The sequence below is a fragment of the Corvus cornix genome, chromosome 2 (assembly GCF_000738735.6).
Source record: "Corvus cornix cornix isolate S_Up_H32 chromosome 2, ASM73873v5, whole genome shotgun sequence".
Classification (NCBI taxonomy): Eukaryota; Metazoa; Chordata; class Aves; order Passeriformes; family Corvidae; genus Corvus; species Corvus cornix.
In genome coordinates, this window is record NC_046333.1 from 25,204,176 (window position 1) to 25,222,959 (window position 18,784).

Here is an 18,784-nt window from a genome sequence, read left to right on the forward strand (position 1 = left end):
ATATATGTGCATATACTAAAATATCTGTCTAAGCAGCCTACTTGGAACTCCTACCATCTACAACCATTTGCAAATATAGACCTGTGCAGTTTTGAAACAACCAGACGATGTTGGATGGGTCTGGATAGTATAACTACATTGTACACTCTGTAGGTTGATCATATCACAACAGTATACAAAAACAAAATGGTGACAGATTCAATTTTTTTTTCATAATTTGAGATTTGCCTGCTGGACATGTTTTCAAATAGTTATGCATGATTAGGCTCTATGACAGCCATTTTATTAGACATTTTACCCTGATATTCATTTACAGATGTTAAATGTTGTAATTATCCTATTATGTAAACAAAAAAGGAGGGAGAGAGGCAGGGGAAGATCAACATTAAAAAAAAAATTCCAACTGATAAGTACAAAACCAGATGGAGTTTCCAAAATGCTTGCTCACATCACCTCTTTGGATTAAATTAACATCTTTTGGTTTATGTTACCTGTGTATTCTCTCTTGACTTTCTTGGGATCTGCATGTTCACAGGATGTTTCAAAATTTGACTTATTTTTACTTAAAAGCCTAAAAATAAATTAAATTGACAGAGCTCAGTCACCCACAACTCTATATAAGTGCTAAGTGGTGATCTTGTTGATTATTATGAACATTTGTTTGGTACTTACTGCTGTCGTATCTAGGTGCTTTCACAGGATTCAATTCAAGCAGTCTTCCCAGTGTCTTTTTTTTTTAATTCCTTCAAGGGACCCTGAGATTTTATGTAAGTTCAGGGAGCTATCAACTGATACTAAGCATATATGCATATTGAAAACAATTAGGAATATAAGCATTAGTACTATGTAAAGAATTTGCCAGAAGAGCTAATGGGGACCCTCAGGGAAACCACACTTCTGTATCAATTCACTCATGTTTAGAAACCAAGCATATGGGTATCTAGGTTGGAATGCTCTACTTCTATGTCATCAAGGTATTGAAAACATGTGAGTATTGTTGTTGCTACGTACAGTTTCCAGTTACTGTCATGCAGTGGTGTGGTTGGTTAGCAACGCCCACCCAGCCATTCACTCGCTGCCTCAGTGGGAGGGAGAAGGAAGCAAGGTGAGAAAGTTCATGGATCAAGATGGACTGCTTACCAATCAGTCTTGAGGGCAAAACAGATTCAGCTTGGGAATAATTAATATAGTGCCAATTAAGTGAGAAACAAAGACAAATATTAAAACAGCTTTTCTCCCCACTCTCCCAGACTTAATTTCACTCCTTCACTCCTGACTCCTCTACCCACCCTCAGTGAGGAGCTATAGTCAGTCCTTAATAGTTCCCTTCTCTTGCTACTTTCTCTTCACACTTTTCCCCTGATCCTGCTTGGTCTCTCCATGGATCACAGTTCACATCAAGAAATATCCATTTGCCTACTCTAGGATCCTCAAAGGGCTACAGTGGAGACACATTCACTGCTGTGGAGCACCTCCTTCTTCTTTTTCTGACCTTGCTGTTCCCTTTGTTTTGTCCACTCCAGTTTTTTTATCCTCCTCCTCTGCAGCTCCTCCACTACCAAAACCTTTCCATCTGCACCCAATACAGGTGATAATGCTAGTCACAATAACAAAGAAGTTATCAGAATATCCTCAGGAGCCTGTGCTCAGTATGAAACACTCTTTTTCCTTAAGGTCCAGTGACTACCACCCAGAATCTGTCTCATGAGCCACTGAGAAAAAATGGGAATAAATCCCACTATATTTTAACCTGCAATTCTCTCATCAGCTAAACACAATAAAATTCAGATAGATTCTCATCTAAAAATTCCTAAAAACACACATGCCATGCTGATAAAAATTTCATTTCTGTGATCAATTTTCACTCATTATGGATAGAAAAGAAAAATGTCATGTTTTTCTGACTGAGAGCCATTGCTGAATTCTTCTCAACTGTTAGACATATTTGTTTTCCCTTGAAAAGCATTGGTTTAAGCAAATACTCACAGCAGCTAATCTAGTAGTGTGATGCTCCCTACAGAAGAGTTTGTCGGAGAACATAAGAGACTGAGGATCTATTGGTCCCTAATCAAATGTAATATTTTTCTACACTAATTTCATCTCTAGGAGATATCCAGAAATGTGATTTTTCTAGCAGTCTTTCTGAAAAAGACTATTTTGTAAAATGAAGTTATGCCTGAACTTACTCCGCAATAAGTCCTTCTATTCTCCATGGCTGCATTCAGATAGCAGCACGCCTTTACTCAGCCTCCTCCACAAATACTTTAGAAAACACACAAGACGTATATACTGGCACTGCATAAAGTGACTTTACCTTTCAGTTTATAGGCCCATTTTTTCATGTGATGCTCTGGCATCCTGAAATACCTTGACTTTTCACTAGTAAAACTGTTTGTTTTTTTCTTTATATTTGTTGACTGAATGATATTGTAATGAGTAAAACTGGCCCTTTGATTTCCAGACTAGGAGACTGAAAGTTCAGTAGGACTTGCCTTTTCAGAGGAAAGTGAAATTACTGTTTAGGTTATCAAATCTGATCTTGTATTCAATGATAGATGAATGCTTGATCAGTTTCTTACAGCAAGTTCAATGAAATACTAAGTTAGTTTTCAAAATAAAGAGGAAGATGGTATTCTTCCAAAAGATAAAAGTATTTGTGGCTCTCAAGAAAGCTGCTTGCAGCATTGACTCTAACACACTTTTCTTCAGATTGGTTTTTTTTCAGATATTGGTTTTTTTAACCATAGAAACTCTCACTTCGTATGCCACAGTTTTAGGATCTTGTAAGTAGTGCCTCTTTCATCCACCTTAATTTCTCAGATTAGTTTTACTTGCGTGAATTCTGTCTGCTGCACTGGAATGTCTTCTGCTTTTACTGACTTAAAGTAGACAATTTTCATATGCTTTGCCTTTAAAAGATCAGCTTTGGGAATTCAGAAAAATGTACTAAACCTAGTCAGTTATTAGAATATTCTTCATAAAGTTTGTTTCCTCATATAGTCATGTCATTAGTGGAGGTGTCATTGAGAGGGCTGGCCTGTCACTTTAAACAAAGATTACTATTACCAACTGTTATGGCTGGTATTTTGAGTGGGAGAAGAGATTTGGGGACTGGAATTGACAGCTCCAAATATCTCAGCCTTCCAAATTAAATCATGATTTAAATACAGAAACAAAATGGGAAGAGTCCTTTGTGGGATTTTTCACAATATATTTCTAATATTTCCAACATGTATTCTTAGGGATTCAAGCTTCACTGAGAAATTGATAAACCTCTCAAGTTAGAGATTTTATTTTTGAATAAAAGGAAGATCCAATGTGTTATCTTGGTGTCCAGACGTAATGAAAAGAGATGTGTTTCTCCATCCCCAGTTTACACACAATATAAAAAGGGTCAATTGAATAGAGCGTAACTTGCAGTCAACAGCTCCCCAACACACTCAAAGAAAAATGCATCCTCTCCTTTTTAATTGGACTTATGAATAGATAGGGATGGTTTCATATGCACTTTGAAGTCTCTTACCCTGTGATTTGGCCCATTCACTGTATTTTTTCCTGGAACCACTCACTGTATTTTTCCCTGGAACATGATACTATGCAGGGTACCTATGCATATCACAGCCTCTGCCATCATTTTTAATAAGTAGCTTATCTCTGTGATGCAACTAAAAGCAATCCTGAGTGTCTCCAGGGTTTGTTGTAATTACATTTTATTGTTGTATTTGAAAATGTATATTTTTTGAAAACTGGTGCAAGAAAAATGGAAAAGAGATTCTAGAAGGTGATAGTCTGATTTTTAGAAAGTTTTAACCCTTTTTAGTTTCCAGATTCACAAGCTTATTTATGCTGCCCTAGCAGCTGTTCTTACATGCCTCCAAAGCCCTGAATGTAGCAGCCAGTGTAGTTTATTAGCTGATGTAGGGTAACTGTTCAAAGATTATCATTTGTACCTGCAGTGAGATGCTGTGGGATCAGAGGTTCAGTAGGTTGCTAATAAGACTGTAAAAGGCCTTTTCTGAAAGTCTTACAGTCTTGCTGCTGCCTCCTTCCTCTCCAAGTATTTACAGCTATAAGGGAATTACTTCCAAGTCCCAGTACTGCCAATGAAATGCTGTGAAAAAAAGGCAGGGTTTGCCAGCTTCTGATTGGGACAATAAAGAAATGTCACGGTTTTGAACAGAAAACCAACCAGTTTATGTATATTGTTCTCTGGCATTACACTGCCATGCTCAGGCACCACCCAAATCACTGAAGAGTGCATCAGCTACCTTTGCACTCACACCTTTGTGCAGTCGGTGGAATTTCTTGTAGTCTTGCATTCAGGGACTGAGCTTTGCCTTGCTCATTGTGCTGGTCTCAGTTCTCTTCACAGCTTAGCTCATAAGAACTGCTAATCAAGCATGCATTGCAGTTTTCCCCTTTTGTCTTTTATTCCTGCTTGATTTTCTTGCCATGGGGTGCTGCGAAGCACTTTTAGAGATTCATATAACAATTTTTCCCAAATCAAAATATTTCCTCCAAACAATGTCATTTTTTCTGTCTGGCATTGCTACTAATCTTTATTTAGTTATTTACTTTACAATTTCTAGAGGGATTGGATGTGCTCAAGGCACCCCTTTAAGCAACACTTTATATCAAGGTTGCATTTATAAATACTTCGTGAGGGGCTAATGAATGATTAATAGATGTTTTAATGTATGACCAATCAATTGTAGGTTTTGCAATGTCTAACAGACAAGTAGGTTTCTTATAAGCATAGATTATAACCATATCCGACATCTTCTATTGATGGGTTTCTAAACGTCTATAACATACACACTACTCATATCTGTAACATGCTTAAAACATCTACTAATCACTGATTAATTTTTTATAACCTATTTTGAAGCAGAGCCTGTCTATGGAGTACATCCCTTACTGCTGCTTCTGAGTCTCCATTTCTAAAGGATTGATAACTTACTCATCATCTAAGGACTTAGAACTCCTACTAATATCAGCTCAAACATAAAGCTTTACTCAGATAGCTCTAGCATTTTCATCTCAGTCTAAGAAAAAATGTCCCTAGACCGTTTTGTCCCTCAAACTTCTGGCTGCTCTACCCTGCTCATGCGTATTTTGCAAGTTCTGCTATAAAGCAATGATTCTTAGGAAGCAAAGCCACTCTAAAATGTATTTTCAGCCTCTTGAACTCAGTTTGATTGCTCTGAAGACAACTGTCCTAGTGATGATGGTTCCCAGCGTTTTTTTTTACACTGTCATCCCTGTGTGCTTGGTTCAAAGTTTGTCCTTTCTCAGAAAAAGATAAGAAAATAGAAACTTCACAATAATCCAGTGGAAAAGCCATGTCCAAGATGACTTTTGATTCTGACAGAGGAACACACATTTCATATGCTTGATAATCACAAGACTTGATAGGAGTGTTCCTCTGTGGGATTCCCCTAGTCTCCTAAGATGAAAGCCATGACCGTGCTCTATGCTTTCTATCAAGCACTTAGGTAGAGTTGACTAAAGCAGGCAGTACAATTTATTTCCTGAAAATTTATGAGTCCTGGAACTAATCATTCACATTTGAGAAGGCGCATAGTGCTTAGTATTGTATTTTGCAAATGAATTTTGAAATTTTAGTTGATATCTACTGACCTTACTTACAAGGTTGAGTAAGGTTGAGTATTGTAATTTATTTAGATATTGAGGCCAATTGTTTAATGACAAAAACTGAAAGGATTTGCAGATTTTTCTTGGGTTTGGGGTCATCAGTGAAATAGTCTCTGTTCTGAATATCCCCAAGTAAACATTCCACTCCCAGTCACATCAGGTGCTAATCTGTCACTGATTGCTATTTACAGCAGTACTAGGCTGCTACACCTGTGGCATTAGCACACTGAGCCTAAAGAAACACATCAAGCATAACTCGATTTAAAAAAAGAAAAGGGGAGAGAAGGTAGGGTTAAAAAAGAGAATTTTATTCTTCCACATTAACATGGAGTTTCCTCTTCCTTTTTTAAAACTATTCATTTTCAAAGCCCCAGAAGTAAGAACCTCTCAAAACTTGAGCTCTTGGAGGAGCAGACATTTTTTTACGTGCAATTCAGTGGGTAAAAAACATTAAAATAACGTAAACATTACTGTGCTATCACTTTTATATTATCCAGTTAGCATTATATGTTTATAATGGGTGTTATCATGATATTTTATTTCTTTTTTTTCAGCTGGTTAATAGTCCACTAGCAAGTCAAGCAGCAGCAGCTGCAGCAGCGGCAGCCATGGGCTCAGTAGCAAACTCCCAAGCCTTTGGAAACGCCCTCTCCAGTCTTCAGGGGGTGACAGGCCAGCTCGTCACTAATGCACAAGGACAGGTGAGTAGAAGATGGAGCAAACAGTGAATTCTGATGGCAGGCTGATCTTGGGACAAAAATGAGTTCCGCTTGTATGACAGCAATTTAAAAGTGCACATGTTGAAGATAAATAAATATTGATTTCCTAGACAAGGTAAGAAATGGAAAGTCTGAGAAACAGGAGGAAGTTAGGCACTGTTAGAAAGAGTTTTCAAGCTAGAAAATGCTAAGGGCTTGTTTTATTTTGTTTCAGTCCTTTAAAAATATCGCAGTAGTGCAATACCATGGTATTTTAAAAGTTCAGCAAGCCTGTGATTCTTAACAAGCATACCAGCTCTCTTCTTCCACTTACATATGCCTAATAACACACACCTTTACTGAAGTGGTACTGTGCTTCACTTTTTTGCATTTCTCTGGCATTTCTGTATGACTTAATTTCTTAAAAGGCATTAAATGTTTTAAGTAAAAGAAAACAAATTGTAATGAAGTATCGAGGGCGGATTTATCTGGGTGGCTTATGCATTTGTTTATTAACTATGTTAAGCAATTTGCAATGAATATGCCAGCTTTTAAATGCAAATTTGGGAGATTATTTTGGTTTAAAGAAAATTTTACAAACAGAAACTTGAACATTGCTTTAGAGTTAGTCTATCTAAGAGAGAGATTGTGCATTACCTACATTTTGGAGCTGTTTATTTGTTCAAACTATTTCAGTTTCAGTCTTAGTATGATGCAGAAAGATATGCATCTGAATCCATATATGTAAAAATAATTCCTTTGATACAGCATATTTAAGTGCCTTTCAGATTGTGACCACTGTCATTCTTTATTGCATTTATTAGGACTAAAAGTAACACAATGTCTTGTTTCTCTGCAACAAATCTGTCAATATAACTGGTAACTGAGTAATTTGAATGTCATTATTCTAAATGCTACAAATTGGGCACATGGTGATATCCACAGTGTTTATTTGGATGTTAGGCCCTGAAAAACATTTATTGAAATGATTCAGCTTGGATGATATGTGAATCTAAAGTTTAGTTTCTACTCTTACTGTTTACCAGTGAGGAGAAAAAAAAGGAAGAGCTGCTTTTCTCCTGGTAATTTTGCTTTACCTAACTGGAACAAGAGTGAGATTTTTTTATTTTGGCCCATTAAAAAATAAAAGTCACCACTTTATAGGACCCCCCCTGGGTTTTTTAACAGGACACATAAACAAAGATGCTTCCTGAGCTTCACTATCACCATCCAAGTCCCAGGAAAAAAAATGCTGACCTTGTTATATTTACTGGGTGGGTGCAGAATTGTTCCATCACTACCCCGAGGGTTGAACGATGGAGCTTGTCAAAGTGAGGCCTTATCTAATGAATCATCTTATCGCAGGTGCACACCACACATATTAAAGGAGGATTGTATGAACAATGTGCCCTCTACCATAACCTTTCAATGTCTACTTTAACCCTTGTTTCAATCCCTTTTCATCAAAGGATCATTTTATGCAGCCAGTTTTAAATGGAGGCTCTCAAAAGCCTATTAAGATTTCTGGAGGGATGGGGTATTGGTTTGGAAGAAAAGTTGGTTATAATACCTATAACTCATAGTCAGATCAGCTCTAACCTAGAAGCCTGCTTGTTTCTATCTCCTCTGTGCTCCAGAAATGGTTCACAGTCGGCACTCATGAGGCACTTGACACCAAAGATGTTCATCGTAAGAGCTGAAGTTTTAAATATAGGCTAATTGTTTTATAGTTTTTCCTTTACATGTTCTCCACAGAAAACATAATCTATGTGTGACCATTCACTGTATCTTTAAAAAAAATACTATTATGAAGATATTGCTGAATGAAAGTTTCCCTCAGGCTGAGTCTTGTTTATTCCAGACATAATGTAAAGTCCAATAATTCCACAGGTTGCAGAGAAAGAGAAAAGAAAGGAAGAATTTTCTCAATTGTTGGATAAGATTGCAGCATCTAGCTATCTTCCTAGCTCATTTAAATAAAGGTTGTCTTTTTATTACTTGTTTTTGTAAATGTTCCTTAGTTTATAATCAGTATTGCAGAACTTGCCACAATACAGATAAATATTGATAATAAGCATGTAATATAACACACAGTTTTATAATATTCAGCATAAACTCATATTACTTAGAGTCCACTTCTTAGGCTAACTGTCTTAAAACAGGAATATTTAGTGTAATTTAACAACAATCCATAAATTAAATTTCATTCTTTTCAAATTAATGGAATTATAGCGCCTAACCAAGAACCAAAAGATGTTTCTTCAAAATTGGGAGCATAAATGAATAGTAATTTGAAATGCTCCATTTCTGAATAATGTTCTTGGTCATTAAAGAGCCAGATTTGCACCATATGTTAAGAATCTGCCCTTTGAAAATTGCCTCTTTCAAGGAATCACAAGCATGATACCCAAAACTCACTCCTGAAAATATGAAGCTGGATGAATTACTAGAATGTTTGTATGTGCAATCTTTGTAATTACATGCTGTTTCTGTTACAGAAATTCAGGGCTTGTAAATGTCCATCTGTCTAGCTAAATATATGGTGATCAGTAATCCCTGGAGACATTAAGCTACAGGTCAAATCCAAGATCCTATGGCAAATTTAAGGGAAATGATCCTTTAAATGACATATGACATGGCCTTAATTCCCAATAGTCTTGGAGTTCTTACAATTGCAATAACAAAATCATATATATTAACAATAATTTTTATAACATATTTGTTATTTATTTAATTATTGAACTCACAGTTATGGCATGTTAATTTATTTTTCTTCTTTTGCTTTGGGTGGCAATATGAACTGTAGTAGCAGAGCTTCCCACGACCTAGCCAAGAGCTCTAATCCCTTGAAATAATATGATTAGATCACCTGATTAATTTGATATAGTACAGGTAGAGGACTCTAAATCAAATTTTCATTTTCAGAGGCATATTATGAAGAGCTATTGGCCCATGTAACACTGCTTACATTCTGTCTGCCCTCAGCACTTTCCCGGAAGTGTTTGCAGCACTGGGCTTTCATATCTTAAATTTAAAGGCCAGGGCAGCAGGTTTGCCAGATTGCACCCTGTCAGTAGATTTCAAAGAGAGGCTGTCTACCTATTCAGCTTCAGCCTGCCCTTACAGTAGGACCCTAGTGCCATTGCTGCCCTTGGATTCTTCAGAGGTTTAACAACCCAATATATCTCTTTTTTATGCTGGTTTTGCAAATGAAAGAAAAAGTCAGGAGTTTTGTGTTGGTTTTACTATGTTTATTAAGCATGTGAAATGTGTGCTTTGGCTGTTTTCATGATATTTGTAAGGAAATGAGCCCCAGAAATATGAAAGCAAGGTTGATGAATATGGTTTCTTAATTATCATCAGTTGCATTCATATATGTCTCTTGACTTCAGCAGGATCAAATACATTTTAACTGTGGGTACTGAGCAAGTTTAGTTTCTCTTTTGGAAAGATGGGAGTTGTCTAACAAGAGAAAAATATTACTTAATTCAGCAGTTGCAAAATAACATTTTGTCATAAAAGAAAAGGGTAGCATGATAAGGGTTGGCATAATAAACTGCCTTATGGATAAAGAGGGCAATAGTCTGTTTCCTGGGAGATTAAAAGGAAAATCTAAGTATGTATAGTGTAATTGTATTGTCCACACTTTAATTGAACAGTGAACTAATTGAGATGGCTTCATTATAACCTAAGAATGCCCCTGAAGGAACTCGGGCTTCCTTGTGCCCATGCCTTGGTCTTTAGACATGAAAACCTTCTGTATAAGAAAAATCTTACACACAGGTCCACCGTGGTACTTAACAAAAAAATAACTAATTTTTGAGTGCTGTAGTCCACAAGTAGCTCAGGAAACTAAACGGAGAGAGAGGCATTGTTGATCCAGTTAGATAATAGGAGTACTTTGGTTCTCATTATTCTGATGAGAGGGTACACATTTGCTCTTTGAGCTTCTTGATGGTAAACGGTGCTAATGAGGCCTGATGGATTCCCTGCTCCTAACAAGCCTCTCAGCAGTGCAAGTGATTACAATGGAGATAGATTTGATGGGATGCACTCCCTTTTGTAGTGTCTCAGCTGCTGACACTCTGCGACATAATCAGGTCACAGAGCCGGTCACAGCCATCAGCAAAAGCCATAGCTCTATTCCTCATTATTAAAGTGCATTATTCAGTTCCAGGCCTTCACAATACTGCCAAAGGCCTTTTTTTCCTCTCCTTTTTTTGTTAAGCATCAGTTCTCAAATACAAGAGTTAATAAAATCATCAGCTAAAGAACTAGTAAATTAAAGAAATGGAAATAAAGTGCTCCCTTTCAAATTCATTGAAGGATCACAATTAAATAAGCAGAGAATTTCTCATCACCACACACTGTACAGTACAATGTAATATGTCATGTGCAATAACAACAGGGATAGGATTTTAAAAAATAACGTTGTCCTCATTTTGGACTGGCTTGGAAAGTGCTAAAGTATCTTTTATGGTGAAGGAAATTTCGGTCTTCTCAAATATTACGTGTGTACCTGTAGGTACTATTATTTTCACTGTTTTCTGTAACTACATTTTTTCTGAAGTGAGAACAGTTATTTGCAAACTAAATTTATGATTCTAAGCAGAACAGCTGTCTTGTCTAAGTTTAAGTGGCCAAGGCCACAATCTGGAAAATATACAATAGGCCACAGTACTAGGACATCTTTGTTCCCATAGACAACGCCATTACCTTCTTTTGGAGAGTGAGGTAATTATAAAATGGTGTGGAAAGAGGTGTTTTAGCATTTTCTTTCTATTCTGATGATGTTCAGTTGGGGCTATCCCCATTCCAAAAGAAAATCTCTTTTAAAATCTAAGGCAGATTTTAATGTAGGTTAGTTAAACAGGTGAGAAAAAAAATAGTGGAAAGCCTGCATTTATTAGTTAATTAGATATTAGCTTTTTGTTTCAGTTTTGTTTCAGGTAAATAAAAATAAGATATTCTAATACTGAAATGTATACCTTTACAGGGATTTAAACCATTTCTGTTAAATCCCTTTAGTATGTATTAAGTGACAACAGTATAATTTTGTGCATAGATAAAACCAAAGAGATTAATACATTGCAGGGCAGGGGGGTGGGGAGGGGTTGTTGGTGTTTGGGGGGTTTTTGTTTGGTTTTTTGGGCTTTTGGGGGGTTTTTTTTGCTGTGGGTCTTGTTCAACTCCACAATTTTTCCTCCTTTTTCTTTCTGGTAGAGTATGCTATGGTAGCAAATGAGTATGTATACACAAAGTTGCTTATAAGTCTTTCAATTCTCTAGAACCACAGACGTAAGAACTTTTCAATATCCATAGGTTAAAGTTCAGAGTTAGTACTGTGGAATTAGCAGTCATCTCCAAGAAATGTGTAGACTGCTATGTGACCTAGTTTTCTTTTTAATACTAGCCAAGAAAATTGGTGGCTACCACAGGGAATGCAAGTTGTGACCACTCATACACTTTAAAGGAGGATGTTGATTGTTTGTTGGGGGATTTTTGTTGTTCACAGTTTTTTAGTTCTTCCAGAAGTTCTAGGAGGCTCAAAATCCTATAATGTGTAAGACTATTAGAGTCCTTCTGAATATGTGCAATTCATACTGTTCTTCAGGTGTTCAGTGTCCATTAGCCTTATCTCTTAACTTACTTTTCTCTTTCTTGTTATCATTTCTACATCTCTTTCAGCTATGCAGCTTTAATACATGGTAACCGTTAATATTTTATCCCTCACAACATCTGTATGTTCACAAAATTCTTAACAATAATTGCTTAAGTAGTGACTGCTAACAATATCTTCCTAGGGCTGAGACCTACAGAAATCTGAGTTGGTGGTATCAGAATGGCATATATTAAGGATATTTCATTAAAAGCCTGGAAAATTAAAAGGGACACATTTTGAGGGACAAGATAGAGCGAGGGATTGTAACAGTCTAATAATACTAGCGTTTAAGAACATTCCTTGGAAAACCCTTTACCAAGAGAATCTGTTTTGACAGGCCTTCATATTAATATATTGAATTTCTGCTGGGTGAAGTCTGACTCTCTATTTTCCCCCTCAAAATTTCACTGTGCTGAATACATGTGGTTTTGCCGTTTGCAGGAAGAAAAGGGAAAAGAAAAAAGATCAGTTGTAAGGGAAGATTTTTTTTTCCATTGGTTTCCCTCCCCACAGCTATACATGGAGGAGGGTGTTTGTCTAATTACCTCCCATGTGAATTTGAATCAAAAGACAAATAATTCTTTTAACATATTTTTGCTGACTGTGTCTTTATTTTGCTGCATTTATCTAATATCAGTTGTATCCACAGTGGCATAAATGTAAAAATGCATGGACCAAGCTGTTCGGTCATGCAGATTGGTAGTTTCATGAAGCAGAAATGGACTGAGGCAGAATGAGTCTAACTTAAACCAAGAGCTGACTAGTCTGTTTTGTCTATTTTAGGCAGTGATCACTGCAAAATGGAAAGGATAATTGTGTAATGAAACTTCTATCGGGCTTGGAAATGATCCGCATCTATCCAGAAAAGCCACTGAAATTTCTTTTATCTAACTTGCAGCAAATCTTACTTTTGGTACTAAACTTCACACTTCAGACTGTAGCCTCTTGCCTGGGTTTCTGCCTAAGGTACTGTGTCTTGGACATAGATCTTTTCAGAGGTGCCCAAGTCTTATTTTCAAAAGCAACTTTCATACCTGTAAAAGTCTGAGTTTCCTTCAATCAGAGTTACGAGTCTGAGTGCTTGAAGGCATGTCTATGCACTGTAACAGAGCATTGCAAGCAAATTGCCAGAGACAGTTCATTTATATGTCTCAGTGCTGTACTAGCACGGATTGATGAAGCCAAAACTCTCGGTAGTATGCTATTATGGCTGGACTAATTAATTCTGCTTCTCAACAAGGTGACACAGGATCTAGTTCATTAGTTATTAGCTCTGGGGTCTTGCTAACACACTGTATTATGTGGAGTAAATATACTTTGAAGAGACCCGTAAAAGCCTGAAGCATTTAGGCACTTTTGAAAATGTTACTATTCCACGTTAATTATTTCAAGTCAAAAGTACTGGAAATATCTGTCCTTTTGTCATTGCATTCTTAATCACTTTTGCAAAGAGGAGAAAACTGAACTTACTACTAGTTCAACCTTAATACCATTTTCATGAAAGCTAACCAATAACAAAAAGAAGAGCCTACCACTCCTATAATCTGTTCATTTTAGCATGAGGTGGTTAAAAGCATGAAAAATTTTCGTTGTTATCACCAGTGACATACATCACAGTCAATGAAATCTTTCTGCTCTACAGAGGTTCTTACACTGCTCTCCTTATCATCATATCTTATCACCTTCCAGTAAAGCATTAAGAAACATGACTAGTGATAGTCACAAATTGGTCTTCCTCTCAGCAGAAACTTTGTAGAATAGCACATCGCGTGTTTGATAAGGGCGTTTAGCTTTGTCTGTCTTTGTTACAAATTTTTTTGTTTGCTTGACTTCAAGTTTTGGTTTTGTTTGGATTTTAAAATCTTTATGAAGGGGTTTCTTAGAAATGCATATTGCTTATATTTGCATCAGAGAAAGGCAGACAACAGAAATGTATTAGCTTTTGCAGCAGAATGTGGTGAAGCCAAAGATGATAAACCCATGAATGTTCCTCAATTGCTGTTGGAATCCATTCCAAGCCCTTGACCTTCCCCTTAAAGCAAACTTTGCTGTGCACAGAGAAGGTTTGACTGTTGTTATCCTGGAAGACTGAATTTGGTAATTATAAATTTCATCCACGAGCTTTAGCTAGCCATTTAGATTCCTGGAAAGCAAACCACAGAAGAACTTGAAGGCAAAGACCGAAATTTTCCTAAGTACTTTGAAAATTCTTTAAGATGACATAAGCAAAGCAGTGGAGAGAGTTGATGCATGTAGTGGTACCAGGAAAAGGGCTTTCTATGTTACTGATGTTTCCCAAACAGTGGAAATGTCATGCTCGGGAATTTGCATCACTTCAGGAGCTGACAAAGCCGAGAAAAATTTGAGGCCACATCATTGTCTGAACAGAGATGATGGAAATCCTCCTGTATGAGACTTGCATCAGAATGGAATCTAAGAGTACTCTTAATTTTGGACTTCTTCTTATGAGGTGTAGTGCTTTGGTCTAAAATACTCATTACTGCTTATCTTCTGTGAGATAAGAATTAGGAGAAACACAAAGCAGGCACCAAACTTGAAAGAATGTAAAGAAGTTTATTAACAGACCTAAAAGAAGAAAAAAAAATTATACCACACCTTCAGAACTCTTCTCCTCCCCCCACCTTTCTCCCTTCTCCCAGTGACAATGTAAAAAGACAGCCCTTGAGATGTTCAGTCTGTTTACCACTTCCATAATAACCTTGTTCAGTCCATTTAGGAAGAGGAGTCTCTCTTGTCCATGCTATGAAAACATTATCACAATGAGACAGCTGCCTGGGTTGGTTCTCTGCTCACATGTGAGTCCCTTCCCCAACTTGCAGCTTTTCCCACAACTGCTTTCGAGCGTCCACTCTTGAAGTTTTTTGGGGTACAATTTTAAGGTTGAGCCGTTCAGAAACAAAAGTTCTCTTCACCCATCTCTGGGAGCATTTCATCTCTAAGAACAGAGGCCCTTCTCCTTCCCTGGGAGCAAAGGGTCTTCCTCATCTTCATCTTTAGGACTATCTCTGGGAGCATCTGTAGGAACTGAAGTTTTCTCCTTTCCCATTTGGAGCAAAAGTCCTCATCGCTTCCATCTCTCCCTGTTCAAACTTCTCATGAAATTACAGCTGCATCAGCATCTGCCTATTTCACGCAGGTGCTTTTGCTCACAAGTACAAGTTGAACACGCCACCCCCCATGCCTTCATGAACTTACAACGGGTACTCTGATATATCATAGCTTCACAACAGAATTTCAGCTTTAAGCATCTCCTCTTTCTTCTCCCTCAGGTTTTCAGCTCTTCATAGCACTAAAAAGGTTAATCTCACCTAGGCTTTGCAGCTGGAATGAAGCTTATCACTGTCGGTCACATGATCTCTGCCGGACAGCAGCGCAGCTTTAGCTGAAATCTTGGCCAAACTGGAGAGGGGGAGGAGCCGAGCCGCTCTGGCTGCCCACAGCCCTGCTGGGGGGAGGCGGGGGCGGATCCGCGGGTGGAACGGAGCCCATCGCTCCAGGATGGCCATGGCCCCACCTGGTCTGGCCCGAGCAGGGCCTGGGCCAGGCCCGCTGGCCCCCACATGGGGCCCGCAGCCACCAGAAATGAGACAGAGAGACTCTGCCTCAGGATTTTCTATTCTTAAGTGTGGATCACAGAGGCGGTCACAACTGTAAGTGGCTTAAAGAATTGTCCATATTCAAACTGGCCAGCTGATAGGTTCTGTGAGGTCATAGAGGAAGCTGTAAGCACCTCTTTGCAAGAACATAACTTCCGGGACTATGCTTGCTAACCCATGACATGAGGGAATATGCACTGTGGATTATAGAGAGGCTGTAGGAAAGCGGAGGCAATAGTGGACTAAGTCTGAGAATTTGTTGTCGTTCTAAATGTGCCTCATAATTTCTGAAAAAACTCAGATCATTGTTCTTTGTGTAACATGGTGCTTAGTCTTATTTAGATTTTATCTAAATTATCCTGTATATAATATGTGCTTTATCCTAGTGTCAGAATTTTACAATCTGCTCAATTGGCATTGATCATCAAAATTAACAAAACCAAAAGTGCTTGTTTGGGCAAAGGGGAAAAGAAGCCAGATCGCTCTGTCAAAAGTGCAATTTAATGTCAAATGCTAAATCTTTTTGGTCCTTGATTCACTGATAGAGCGCTCCTGCTATTTTGGTGAGGTTTGGAATTTCTTAAAAGTTACAAGTCTTCATGCATAAATGAAGGCCATTGTCTCTTATTGAGCTACAGTCTTGACATTTGTATGTGTATGTCTTAGAGGTACAGGTGAGGAAAGATTTGGCATTCCCATGTTTGCGGTGCAATCAGTATTTGTTTGAAATCTGAAAGGATGAGGAGTCCAGATAGTTTACCAGTATCTTCTGAAGAATTTGAAAATGAAGAAATATGTCTTCCCCAAGCAGTGTTCACATAATGAGGAGAAAATTGCAGAAATACTTGGTTGATTCATTTGGTAGTAACCTAACCACTGAAATATGTTCATGCAGCATTCATAGTAGTAACCAGCTAGATGCAGACCCATAGCTTCTGCATGTAGATCCACAAGCTTCCAAATAGCACACTGAACTGCAATGTCCTTTAAGAGGAAGGATTCTCTGTCTTCTGATTTGAATCTAGAGTATTGCAAAGAATTTTGTTATATCTTCTCATATGTGTTGATCTGTGAACAGTGACAGCAAAAGTTCAAGCAGAAAAAAATCACAGTCTTAACCATGCATGGACACCTGATCTATTTTTCCCAAAGTATATCTCAGTTTGTCATTTTTTTCAGAGGTTGACAGTGGTAGGCTTCAGTGTGTATGTATGCAAATGGCCCAGATATCAAAAAGAAAAAAGGACTTTGAAATATCTATGCCAGTGTATTAAATATATATGATTTTAAAAGTACCTTTTCCACTTAAACTTCCTTCTTTGCACATTAATTAAATATTATCTCTAGGATAAGTATCTCTCATAGAAGATTAATGTATTATTGTCACATAATAATGGAAGAGAATGACAGAATCTCTTTCCTTAAGCGCAAAGATTAATTTATGAATATAAAGAAAACACGCATGGCCCTTTAGCAACTCTGTTTCTCCTTCATAGAGAACCTCTTCTAGACTCCTGTCATGTCTAGCTTCGTGATAGAGATTCAAGGAAGCAATACATATATCCTGCCAGTTTAAAAATCAGTCTTCTTTTCAGGGGATAATTTAATATCAAGACATGATGTACTCAATATCCAAATATACATTCATTTTCATGTTTGACGCATCAAATGCTCTGACATAGCCAAGTTTCAAAATAAATGGTTTGTTTTAGAGGTTGGATATGTCATATTAGCATTCACCCAGCAGATAGAGAGATAGATCAGAGAGTGATCAGGACATAAGGGAGACAGTTTAGAGAGAGATGAGAGAGGCCAGGTACACCTTGTAATGTTAAAAAAAGCTAGCTAGCTAGCAAGAAAGAAATTGTATAAATAGGTCACTGCAGCCCAACTGAAAAAGAAGTGTAATTTTAACTTGTTAGTCATCATCTCCAGGGGCCTAATCCATTCCCTTCTTTGAGGGCTGTTCATTTGGCTGAGATATGTCTTATTTGATAGCACAAATACACAGCCTCAAAGAAAAAACATATCAGACTCATGCAGTGTACTAGCATTAAGGGGGAATCAGCACCACATGCCATGCTAAAATTTCCCTCTTCTTTCCTTCTCAATTCTTCCTATTAGCCTTAATTTGTTCTCATTTGTTCTGGTTTTGCTCTTTTGGTTTCTTCCATAAGTGGAAGCATAAACCCATGTGGAAACAAGAGTACAGGTGAACAGGTATCTGGTGCCAATGTCAGTGACACATCCTCAGACGCTCCAAGGTATTCAACTCTCTAGTTTCAGTTCTACTTCCCCTGTCTCTACCATTTTCTTCTCCTGACAGTTGTTCTTTGCCTCACTCTGTATCTGGGATTCAGTTAGTTAAACATAGGTCTTTTGTCCCATTTCGGACATGGCAAAATATTCCTTTAGGCATCCCATGGCCAATCCAGAAAAATGTTCTTTCCTCTGTGTCTTATTGCCATATTCTGACAAAATCCTAAAACAGTTCAAATAGAGCAGATACCCACATTCTTTTCAGCTGAATTGCTTCCCACTGATGTGAACACATGCATGTGTACATGTATACACATACTTAGGTGAATGTATGCTTACCTGGAAATCCGTGTTCATCTCCTCAGAAGAGATACAAGTACCCACAGGGAAATGAAATAATAAATATTTTAATTACCCCTTGAGTCATAATTCTGTCTTTGGGGTCAGTTGAATCTTTATTCTGGTGACAAATGAAAATAAACTAAACCTTCTCATCTTGGCATGGAAGATGATGTGCTGCTCTGTTTCAGCTCAGATCTGTCTCAAGCATAATTTTAGATGTGTGTAATCATGACTGTGCACAGGCCATAACTGTCTGCCTTCTATTAATTAAATCCGCATATTAATATGAGGAATAAAACTAGGTCCGTATTTTTCTAGGGGTTTGATTTCCCACAAAAAATATAAGTACTATTGAATGACTGCAAAATGAGAGTTAAAAGATATCGGATGTTAACATGCTACCCTTTCACTACTAGCAGGTACTATGTAGACTGGTACTATTGCTAGCTCTGCACAAGAGATCAGAATGAAGTAATTAGAAGTTCAAGAAAATTGAGGTTTGTTAGTAGAACTGCGGGGAAAATATTTCCCAACATGTGCCTACAGGATGG

General features: G+C 37.6%; 1 protein-coding gene across 4 annotated transcripts in view; it reads left to right on the top strand.

The window, feature by feature from the left end:
• POU6F2 (POU class 6 homeobox 2) overlaps window positions 1-18,784 on the top strand; it is a 331,556-nt gene that overhangs the window by 261,780 nt on the left and 50,992 nt on the right. For all 4 annotated transcript variants that reach the window (XM_019285349.2, XM_019285354.2, XM_019285352.2 and 1 more), the window contains exon 6: window positions 6,210-6,356. In XM_019285349.2, the coding sequence (XP_019140894.2) occupies window positions 6,210-6,356 (147 nt within the window). The remainder of the gene's footprint in view (window positions 1-6,209; window positions 6,357-18,784) is intronic.